Genomic DNA, 12,168 nt, shown 5'->3' with positions numbered 1-12,168 from the left:
TGGACAAACAGTGCGGCTGTGAGTGACGCCACTGGATGGATAAAGTCTAATGTCAACAAAACGATACGGTCTCGTACGTGGAATTTTTTACTTCGGTGCTTCATAAATCAATAAAAGTTTGTTTTCTTGGTACGGTAATATGGTTCACTAGGATGGTTTTATGGTAATTCCAGCAACTATACTGACAGCAGGAAAGACCTGGGTAAATACTGGTTTGGAAACACGGTTGTTGAATTGTGGAAGAAATTACCGGGTAACATAATAGATATAGGATCGGTGGATTGTTTCAACCGTAAGTTAGACATACATGAATGAGTTTTGTTGGAAAGAAATAGGATCAACCTCGCACGGCCATATATTAGTATGGACGTTTTTACTTACTTATGTTATTGAGGGATATTCTAGCATATATTTAAAAGGAAAATAGGAATGAAATAACATTCACGTGAAAATTTAATAATAATTTAAGGTCATAAAACACAAAAGTCGTCAGCCACCTCACGAAACTTTCCAAACAAACACGAAATAATGCAATCCTGGTGATGTGACGGTGCAGTGCACAAGGGCCAGCGCATGTCTTGTTCGGCTGCAGTACCAGCCCGTCGTCTAAGCGAAGGGCTGTGTGAGGGGTCACAGCCTATAAGTCAAATACTGACTAACCAAACCTCTACCTTCGGGTAATATCTGGACTGACAGGCCATCTAGCCACGTGCCAAGCTAGGACGTGGTTCGGAACCTCTCGGACGTAGGTTCGAACCCTCGTCACTGCCCTTGTGAATTTGTTCATTAGGACGTGATTGGTTCACCTCCAGCCTGTAGTGTAAATAATCCCTAAATCAACGTAACCAAGCCACCTTACCTAACCTCACCCAGACATAACTATACATAATATTAATTATTATTTCAGAAAAAAAAATTGTTTTAATACTGTAAGGAAATTCATCCTGTCAGTTGGTTCTCCGCTGAATATGTCAAAAACTGCACTAACTTACTAAAAACATAAAGTAAATATTTAATTTTTCGTTTGGGTTGGAGGAGGGGATGATAATAAAGGGTAGCAGCACCCTTATAGCTGCTCTATCCCTGTGGGATGTGTTTTACTATCTCAATAAGTTTCATTGAACTTGAACTTTGGTAAAAAGTTGCCGCAATGTGTCCTAGACAGTCTGTCTGTACAATGCGCAGCGTCTTACAGGCTCTCCAGCAACGCGCGCGTCCTTGTTGAAGGGAAGAATGGGAACTGACTTCTTTTTACATTCTTTTGCCCATTATCGAGACCAGTTCATTATTAAACGCTTTATATAGTGCAAAGGAGAGCAGATACATCTGGATACAGGCCCATAGGGTGATACATTGTCTGGATACAGGCCCATCAGGTGATACACTGTCTGGATACAGGGCTATAGGGGTGATACAATGTCTGGATACAGGCCCATAAGGTGATACACTGTCTGGATACAGGGCTATAGGGGTGATACAATGTCTGGATACAGGCCCATCAGGTGATACAGTGTCTGGATACAGGGCTATAGGGGTGATACACTGCCTGGATACAGGCCCATCAGGTGATACACTGTCTGGATACAGGGCTATAGGGGTGATACACTGCCTGGATACAGACCCATAAGGTCTGAATACAGGGGCCATGATGAAGCTTGTGGCTTCACCATGTGCTGTCAGTCATGTATGGTGAAGCCAAAGCTTGTGGCTTCACCATGTGCTGTCAGTCATGTATGGTGAAGCCAAAGCAACATGAAAAACTTTGGCTGTCGGGAAATATATATAATAACATAATAATAATTAAAATGTCAGAATAATTAACAATTACTGCAAATTCGTTTAAAAACCTGAAGACATTGAATTCAATTTACATATAATTATAAACATTTTTTTTATCTCCATGAAATCTATATGAAACAACAACAAAATAAAAAAAAATATTACTTGTTTTTTTTCATTTGTAGATTTTCTTAGTATCTTTTCCTTTAAATTACAAAAAAGCGTCATACTTTCCTTATATCTAAGGAAAATTTTCTTTCCATGTAGCTATATAAACTTTCCTTGCTAGTAAACATTAAACAATTGCTCTATGTAGAATTAATAAAGTTTTCTTTGTACGACAAACCATTCTCTTTCCCTGTAGGCTTATAACAGACACTGGATCATTACAAGTACACTGAATATACGAGTTTTCATGAAACGAGGTGACGAATATCCGTAGAGTTTACTGGTGATTGGGATTTACCTACAAGGAGCACAAAACGTCCACCAGACTGTGCGACGTAGTGGTTGCAAGGATCAGGTTAGGTTACCGTTATCTGTGGCAGGTGGCTGCAGGTGACGGATCTCCCAATCCTGAGCACTCCAGTTGCAAACTCTGTGAGCAGGAACTGCGGCATGATCTCCCACACTACATCACCGAATGCCCAGTTATTAGACCTTTCAGACCAGTTGGCATGAGGTACCTGGAGCTTTGCAATTACTTTATTCACTCTCGTATTCTTGAAGATATCCTCACAGTGTACCCAAAATTTGCCAGTGCGGGCTATTAAACACATGGCTCTGTATGACTAACCATCCTGCGAGATGGGGACTATTATTACCACTGCTACCTTATTCACCCTTGTGTTGATGATATCCTAAAAATGCATCCGGAGTCTGTCAGTGCAGACTGCCTATCACATTCCTCTGTATGACTAACCATCCTGTGTGATGGGGATTTTTTAGTATCACCTAGTTAGCTTTTTTGACACACTGTACTCCACTTTATATAGTCTAGGGGAAGTTGCACTAATGCAGATGTACCTCAAGTATTAATAAAAAAAAATGCAAGGAATTAATTACACCATGGGTCCCCATTTTAGCTCTATGGGATTACTTGCAAAGGGGTTACCTGTGTGGTACACCTTGCATTAAGATGACGAAGTCTCCTCCTGGAATCGATATCACTCAAATCTCTTGTGGAAAAATATTTCCTGTTATCTTACCTACTTCATTAACCAGCAGATTATAACTGCGGCCACTTTGTGTAGCTTTGTGTACCTACTTTGCGAAGCTTAGAGAGAGAGAGAGAGAGAGGGGTTGAGCAGTATGTTAGCAGAACAACGGGGCTTCGTGTTCTTCAGTTCTAAGCGGTGAGTGCTTCTCTGGGATTTAATTTAATAAAAGATTATTGGCCACGAGAGAGTGTGAGAGTATATACACACGCCCACCCAAACATACCTACCAACAGACGTCTTCCTGATGCAGGTATATTCTCAAGGACCGCCGCATCACCCATCCGTCGTCATCATGTGTGTGTGACGCGTGTGGATCATAATTATGGTGTGACGGTGACGGTGACGGCCCGGTCATGCAGAGCGCTGAAGGGCGGCGTCACTAGGAGGAAGGTAATGCCCTTGTACTGTGCCGCAGGGCGTGGCACTAATGTGGGAGAGAGAGAGAGAGAGAGAGAGAGAGAGAGAGAGAGAGAGAGAGAGAGAGAGAGAGAGAGAGAGAGAGAGAGAGAGAGAGAGAGAGAGAGAGAGAGAGAGAGAGAGAGAGAGAGAGAGAGAGAGAGAGAGAGAGAGAGACCGTAGAGACAGACAGACAGACAGCAGAAAGTATTAATCGTCAAACAGAAAACAAAATTTACTATCACGCTGTAGGAAAGAAACTAGCAGATCCCCCACACCTGAAAAAATAACACTCAAAATCACATTAATAGCACTCTGAAACACACACACACACACAAAGTCAGGCAAACACAGCGAAATTCCCGTTAAACAATGATGTCCACAGTTCGATGACTTTAAAACAACTGTGTGGGTCAGATTTCATTAAAATGTGTTGTAAGAGGTTATTGAGGCCAAGCCTACTAATACACGTCGTCTTGGCCGCTGAGTTGCGCTATGTTGGCTTGTCAGTCAACTTCTGTATTAGTTAAAATATATACACACACACACATACAAAGTCTATCAGTGGCTATACGCGCCAAGAAGCGGAACTGTGCTGGATGGGATCGTGTTGCTAAACACAGCCTTGACTACGTCGGAGAGAGATTGTAGAACGTTCATCTTACATTGGATAAGGTAGATGTGCGTGCGTGTGTGTGTGTGTGTGTGTGTGTGTGTGTGTGTGTGTGTGTGTGTGTGTGTGTGTGTGTGTGTGTGTGTGTGTGTGTGTGTGTGTGTGTGTGTGTGAACGTGTACTCGCCTAGTTGAGGTGAATACACGTACATACACTTACTTACGTGTATGTGAATATGTGTGTGTGTTTGTGTATGTGTAAATATGTTCTAAGATTACTGGCAATAAATGATCAGAATTCTTACCTGACAGCATTAACGAAGTCTCCCAAACTCTGGATGTAAATATGGAACAGTTTCCACCACCCTTCGTCCACTTGACAAATCTTTCCTCACCAGAAAAAAAAAATGGGACAAAATGAAAAATTATAACACGTTTGTACTTTGACATTTTAATCAATCTAAGTTCCATAATTACATATCTACAGATTTGTCTAATCATAAATTATTTTGTAACGTAAAACATTACATATATATATTAAAAGGGGGGTGAGATCTGGGGTGGCCTGGATCTTGAATGAGGAAACAGATGCTCTAAGATAACAATAAGGAAGTCACAATAAAACTGTCATAATAAAAATACAAATAATTAATAATAGTAATTATTTTCCTATAAAAGTAGGCTAAATGAGCTTTATTGCCGTGACTCAATGAACATGGACGGATGAGTTCTTTGGGGGGATGCATACATAAATTCTTATATATAATTAAGGCACGGTGGCGGGGGTCATGAGTAAGGTCAAACTGAGCTACTTACAAAGTAGCAGTTTGGTAGAATGAGCTGAAAATACATGGGACAAATACGTATATGATAAGTGGCGATGGGTGAGAGAAGCGCAGCTGTTGTTGACAGCCTCATCAACCAACTCAAACAAAAGGCGATTTTGTTTACAAATCTTTTACGACAGTTATTGTGGTAATATAGAGTGCTTGTGCTGTTGTTTAAAATGCATGAATGTATATATATATTTTTTATAATGTGTGTGTGTGTGTGTGTGTGTGTGTGTGTGTGTGTGTGTGTGTGTGTGTGTGTGTGTGTGTGTGTGTGTGTGTGTGTGTGTGCAGCATGTAAGTGTATGTGTGTGTGTGTGTGTGTGTGTGCAGCATGTAAGTGTGTGTGTGTGTGTGCAGCATGTAAGTGTGTGTGTGTGTGTGCAGCATGTAAGTGTGTGTGTGTGTGTGCAGCATGTAAGTGTGTGTGTGTGTGTGCAGCATGTAAGTGTGTGTGTGTGTGTGCAGCATGTAAGTGTGTGTGTGTGTGTGTGTGTGTGAATGTGTAAACCTACGCGTCCATCTCATTTACAAACCCCATTCTCTCCTAACATAAAAAAAAATGAAAGTCAAATCGGTGTCCAATAACGAACGTGAAAAATAAGACGATCCACGCTGTTGATTGCCACTAGAGAGAGAGAGAGAGAGAGAGAGAGAGAGAGAGAGAGAGAGAGAGAGAGAGAGAGAGAGAGAGAGAGAGAGAGAGAGAGAGAGAGAGAGAGAGAGAGAGAGAGAGAGAGAGAGAGAGAGAGAGAGAGAGAGAGAGAGAGAGAGAGAGAGAGAGAGAGAGAGAGAGAGAGAGAGAGAGAGAGAGAGAGAGAGAGAGAGAGAGAGAGAGAGAGAGAGAGAGAGAGAGAGAGAGACACACACTCACACTCCCTCCCACGTGACTGCACCTCCATAATATATTTTACGTAAAGTTGTTTTCCGCTTCTGAATCATCGGGCTGGTACCGTCGCGTCCTACTTGTTGTCAAGGAGACGCACGTCCGTCCATCCACGCACCGCACTTTGTGGAGTCTGATCATCTAGCCACGAGCTCCGACTCCACAAAATTGGGGCCCCCCGAATACGTGACTACTTCTCCAGATGACTGACTCAGAACCGAAGGTCTTAGGAAACCCAGGCCACCAGTGGAAACACTGGGTGTGTATATATATATAACTATATATATATATATATATATATATATATATATATATATATATATATATATATATATATATATATATATATATATATATATATATATATATATATATATATATATATATAGTTGTACTTTCTTTGCAGGAAAGACGTGACGAGGTATGAACTGAATGGTCTGTGTGTCACAGTTACCTTCACTGCACAGGCACTGCACATATATATATATATATATATATATATATATATATATATATATATATATATATATATATATATATATATATGACATTATCTAGACGTCTGTAGGTCAGTGAGTCCTGTGGACTATCGCCGCATGCCTGTACTGCGTAAGACACGTTCACGCATGCGTAGACGTTGTGCGTATTGGTGGGTGTCAGCACAGATGATGCGTCATCTGTGCTGACACCTGTTTGCAGCCTGCAGCATTGGTTCGGCCTGTAACACACACACACACACTCACACACACACCCACATACACACAAACACACACACACACACACACACACACACACACACACACACACACACACACACACACACACACACACACACACACACACACACACACACACACACACACACCTCTGCATCTACGTCTTGCAATTAGCCTCTTGTTGCTAAGTGGTTACAGCCTCAAATTGTTCCTTGACACATTGAGCCCGGAGCCCGGAGCCCGGAGCAGCGTTTGGTCATGAATTATAAAGTTCAGAGCACCAGTCTCCTGAACGCCTAACCATGAAGACACCTGACCAGGGAACACGGAACGTCTTACCATGGGACAGGGAGAAACCCGTTCCCGGAACAGGGGAGCAAGCACCTCATGGTCACTTGCCCACGGAACAGTAGAAGAAGACCAAGGAACAGAGAGCACCTGTCAGACTTACAGATAACCAATGGAACAAGGAGCCTCCTGGCCATGAAGTTCAGTAACTACTGAATTGGCCTCAGTCTTTTCCCACAGTTAATGCAAGCTGCAAATTCTCTACATTGAGCCACACCCGCAAATTGTGCCCGTACCCGCAAACTATCCACGCATCTGCGGATATTGCGCATTTTTTGCGTAAATTCTCTCGACATATACGCTAAAAGGGGAGGGGGGGGGGGGGGTGAGGATTTCGTATATACCCGGTAAAACATTGAATCGAGAATTATTCAACATATACGGCTTGCGTATATATATATGTATATATGTATATATATATATATATATATATATATATATATATATATATATATATATATATATATATATATATATATATATATATATATATATATATATATATATGTCGTACCTAGTAGCCAGAACGCACTTCTCAGCCTACTATGCAAGACCAAATTTGCCTAATAAGCCAAGTTTTCCTGAATTAATATATTTTCTCTAATTTTTTTCTTATGAAATGATAAAGCTTCCCATTTCATTATGTATGAGGTCAATTCTTTTTTATTGGAGTTAAAATTAACATAGATATATGACCGAACCTAACCAACCCTACCTAACCTAACCTAACCTATCTTTATAGGTTAGGTTAGGTTAGGTAGCCGAAAAAGTTAGGTTAGGTTAGGTTAGGTAGGTTAGGTAGTCGAAAAACAATTAATTCATGAAAACTTGGCTTATTAGGCAAATTTGGCCTTGCATAGTAGGCTGAGAAGTGCGTTCTGGCTACTAGGTACGACATATATATATATATATATATATATATATATATATATATATATGCTATCGTAGTGTTGGTGTGGCGTGAATCACTAATATGCTTAAGCTATATTTACACGGTCGATAATAGAGTATTAACGCACGAATGAACATTCGTGAATGGCGTATAATTCGTATTTTATACGAATAGAATAAGAATTCGTATATTAACGAATCGCGTAAACGCGTTTATTTGTGAATAGAGAATATCCCTAAACAGTATATGCGTAATCGTGAAAATCGTATTTGCCTAAAGAGTACTCGCATGTTCGCGAATTCAGCATCAATTTTTGCGAAATAAGTATCAATTCGCGATCAGTCCACATATTCGCTACCAATAAATACCTTGAACAATTTCTACTCCTCCTCCTTGAAAGTCCAATTAACACGCAAATATTTCATATATGCAGACGAACCCGCAATCGCAAATCTATTCATTAGTGAAACTGAATAATTTCACGAATGTGAAATTAAGACTGAAATAATTTCAGTCCGCAGGAATCGTACGCGTGTTTCCCAAATATCGTAAACATTTTCAAAATCGTTAGTGTTTACTAAAATATCGTATCTATTTTTTAGATATATTTAAGAATTCAAGTGTTTGCGTGCATTGTGCGTATAAATATATATATATATGCGTGTGCGCACGCTCGTGTATGTGGGTGAGTATGTCTGTGTGTGTATGTGTGTGTGTGTGTTTGAGTGAGTTTCAAAGACGGATTAATTTATATATATAAATTGTTCCATTTAGCGTTTTTTCCAAATGCTATTTATCATCTTATCTTGGTCAAGAACACATATTAAATGGCAGGAAGATCACAACACACAATAATTCTTTTTCACTCCTCCACCACCAAAAAAAAAAAAAAAAAAAAAGACAAGTAAGCTTTCTAGATCATTTTTCACATCACCTCGACACAACATTTTTAAGTATTTTCTCACAAACAATCGTTCTGTTTCAGTTTGTCACAAGTAATGCCATTCTCATCTTGCTTCGTCAGCCAATTTGCAATAGGTCAGGTCAGCCTTGGCTTTTTTTTTGTGTGTGTGTGTGTATTTGAATTCTCTTTTGCATCAACTTGCATTTTTGTCAAATTTCGGTATAATAGCTTCATTAATTTTTTTTTGTTTCTCGTCTAAATTTTAATAATTACAGTAGACACGCTTACTGTAATAAAGGAAGGCGGACGATACAGCTGTAACGTGTATTTTTTTCATTGTAGCGATTTATCATCACGTGACTGGAGAACGATAGAGTTGGGTGGCACCGCCCTCGTGTAATAGCTACAGGAACTCCCTTACTGTAGCAATAGAGAGCTCCTTCGCTCTTGCAACAGAGCTCCTTCGGTGTTGCAGCAGAGCTCCTTCGCTCTTGCAGCAGAGCTTCTTCGGTGTTGCAACAGAGCTCCTTCACTCTTGCAGCAGAGCTTTTTCGCTCTTGTAACAGAGCTCCTTTGCTCTTGTAACAGAGCGCCTTCACTCTTGTAACAGAGCTCCTTCGCTCTTGCAACAGAGCTCCTTCACTCTTGTAACAGAGCTTTTCCGCTCTTGCAACAGAGCTCCTTCACTCTTGTAACAGAGCTCCTCCGCTCTTGCAACAGAGCTCCTTCACTCTTGTAACAGCGCTCCTTCGCTTTTGTAACAGAGCGTCTTCGCTCTTGCAACAGGAAACATATTACAACAACGTTTTGTACAACTGATACAAAATAGATATTAAGTGTCGCCCAAGAATCCAGATGTACACTAAAGGCGGCCTCGCGGTTCCTCAGGTGCTCGTCGGAGTTCGTACGAGTTTTGATCTGGAAATATTCTCAGAAAAAACAACAACAAAAATCTTGGTTGTTGTACCACATTATTTAGACGCAAGTACACTGGTGTCTTAAATATATATATATATCTTACTTCTTATCATACGTCCACGAGGAATTGTCGAATACTTGTACCATACACGTATAACTTACGAGGAGCCTCACACGCTTATAGTTTTCTCAGAGAAACATGTCGGACACCTGTACAGATGTCAGCATCACGCTGGGTGCACATGCTATAAAGTAATAATACCTGTGTCTGGGGTTGACATGTGTTTGTAGGACATTTGCAAGACTCCCGTTTTGCGTCGGTGCAGAAAGAATTAGGAAGTTTGATCCACTTGTACTCTGTTGCCGGTAAGCCGTTTTCCCCACCTCCTATGGGACACCCTCGGGGTGCCCCTTGGGAACTCCCTCGGGGTGCCCATCAGGATGCCCCTGTACCCGCACACTATGAACCTGCAGGGCAGGATGCAGGTCACACCTCCACCATGTTATCTCCGGCGCCGGCCGAGGCGGCAGCATCCACACTGATGGGCGCCGGAGTGATGGTCACCTCACACGAGATTTGTCTGTCGTCGCCGGCCCCGTCCTCGTCTTCGTCCTCGTTCTCCACGTCGATGTCCTCCTCGTCCTCGTCCTGAGCGTCGGGGGGCGGAGAGTGGGCCGAGGAGGTTGTACTGCTTAGAGAAAAGGTAGAATGGGTGAAGGGAGTGAGGGCCGGATGTGAGGAGAGGGGGGTGAGGGGCGGGGGCGCCGGGCCCCTCCACGCCTCCTGTGGCGGCTTAGGAAGGAGGAGCCGTCGGTGGCCGCCATCCAGGATGGTCGGGCCGTCCGACTCGTGCTTCTTCATGTGTCGGTCGAGGTTGGTCTGCTGGCCGAAGGCTCGTTCACACAGCCGACACTTGTACGGCTTCTCCTTGTTGTGGATGTTGCGCACGTGCCGCTGCAGGTTGGACGAGATGCTGAACGAGCGCTCGCAGAACTTGCACTTGTAGGGCTGTTCGCCCGTGTGCGTGCGCAGGTGTCTCGTCAGGTTGGCCGAGCGCGGGAAGACCTTGCCGCAGAACTTGCACGAGTAGCGCTCGCGGGGCTTGCCGTGGTGTCCGAGCGCGCCCCCGGCCAGCGAGCTCTCAGCGGAGCGGCGTTCGCTGAGGGCCTCGTAGAGCGCCGGGTGCCTAGGAGGGCCGGTGAGGTAGCCCCTCATCAACGGGTAGGGATAGGTCCGTCCTGGCATGGGTATGAGGGAGTAATGAGGCGGAGTGAGCGCCGGCCGCGCCCCTAGAGGCGAGTACTGGAGTTCCTTGCCGGCGGAGGCATAGAGGAGGTGGGAGGGAGGCAGCGGCCGCGGGTACAGCAGGGGCGCCGCCGGTGCCATGCTGTGTGGCACCGGGTACGACAGACTCGAGCAGTCCGCTACCCGTCGGATAATTCGGTCTGAGGGCGTCGGGGACTCGGGGCGCCCCGAGGAGGACGGAGAAGGCATCGGTAATCCGGGTGACTCCTGACGCAGGCAGACTCGTAGCCCCGGGGCTTCCCGAGGCGAACTACGGCCAGGGCTCGTTACGAGGTTCATGTTCTCGTCCTCCACCGTCCGTCGCTTCTTGAAATCTACTCGAAGGTCAAGCGGCTGCTCGGCGTCGTTCGGATCCAAGGGACGGGAAGCCGACGCCATACTCGACTCCCGGCCGGATTTGGAGAGGTCGAAAGGCATGTCGGAGGCCGGCGTCGGCCCCTCCTGCCTGGCCTCCGACACCCTCTCGATGGGCAGAAGATCGGGACAAGTTATACCCATTTTCGGGGAGTCGAGGAGCGTGTTGTGTGGGCGTCTCGGGCGGGTATGATTGGCGTCCGGGCACAGGAGTCGGGTCGGCTTGGTGGGCACGGGACGAGCGGCCACGTGCAGGGCTGGCGGGTCTGCTGCCCGAGGGCACGACATAGTATCTGCTGCTGCGGGTGACGCAGAGAACGGCGCTGCTGGGACGAAACAGGTGTAGGCGTGCCGTCAGTAGAGGGACGGGGCGTGACGCCACAGGGGCGAGGACCTCACGCCAGAGGGTGAATGGTGCGCCGTCAGGGGTGTGGTGTGACGGCAGGCGGACACCATGTGTGTGTCGAAGGGCCGAGGGCTTGACATCAAGGGTGTGCAAGAGAGACAATATGACGTATTGTGGGTGAGAATTCGACGTTTTTGGTCGAGGATACGACGTATTTAGTCGACGATACGACGCTTTTAGTCGAGAGTTGTGACGTTAAGGGCCGAAGATGCAGCGTTGAGGGTCGAGAATGCGTCGTCTAGGGCCGAGGGCACGACCTTAAGGGCGAGGATGCGACGTGGAAGACCGTAGAGACGACGCAGACGGTGAGAATGCGGTGCAGAAGAGGGTCAGAAGGCGCAGGCGAAGCAGCAGATGTGGTCACGATTTGGGCGCTTTGCTTGACTACGTGTTGCGGTCTGACCTGAGGAGAAACAAACACCACATTAGCGTGTGAGGTGAGGGCACTACATGAGCGTGTCCGTGACACTCCTTGGACACATACACGCTCACTCTACTTCCATATACAAACACACATATATACATACAATGAAAGACAAACACATAACACGCAATCACGTCACTAAAGCACACACGCTCTCCGATTAACACACGCACATAA

General features: G+C 44.6%; 1 protein-coding gene across 1 annotated transcript; it reads right to left on the bottom strand.

The window, feature by feature from the left end:
- Positions 1-9,366: 9,366 nt before the first annotated feature.
- LOC123761877 (histone-lysine N-methyltransferase PRDM16-like) lies at positions 9,367-11,958 on the bottom strand. Its single transcript, XM_045748097.2, has one exon. The coding sequence runs from the start codon at positions 11,447-11,449 to the stop codon at positions 9,989-9,991; it is 1,461 nt and encodes a 486-aa protein (XP_045604053.2). The 5' UTR covers positions 11,450-11,958; the 3' UTR covers positions 9,367-9,988.
- Between the last annotated feature and the right edge of the window lie 210 nt (positions 11,959-12,168).

The sequence above is a fragment of the Procambarus clarkii genome, chromosome 24 (genome assembly GCF_040958095.1).
Source record: "Procambarus clarkii isolate CNS0578487 chromosome 24, FALCON_Pclarkii_2.0, whole genome shotgun sequence".
Lineage (NCBI taxonomy): Eukaryota > Metazoa > Arthropoda > Malacostraca > Decapoda > Cambaridae > Procambarus > Procambarus clarkii.
This window is presented reverse-complemented; position numbering and strand designations above follow the sequence as displayed.

Excerpts from the sequence above, each read along its gene's own strand:
- LOC123761877 (XM_045748097.2), bottom strand. The coding sequence starts at position 11,449 with ATGTCGTGCCCTCGGGCAGCAGACCCGCCAGCCCTGCACGTGGCCGCT.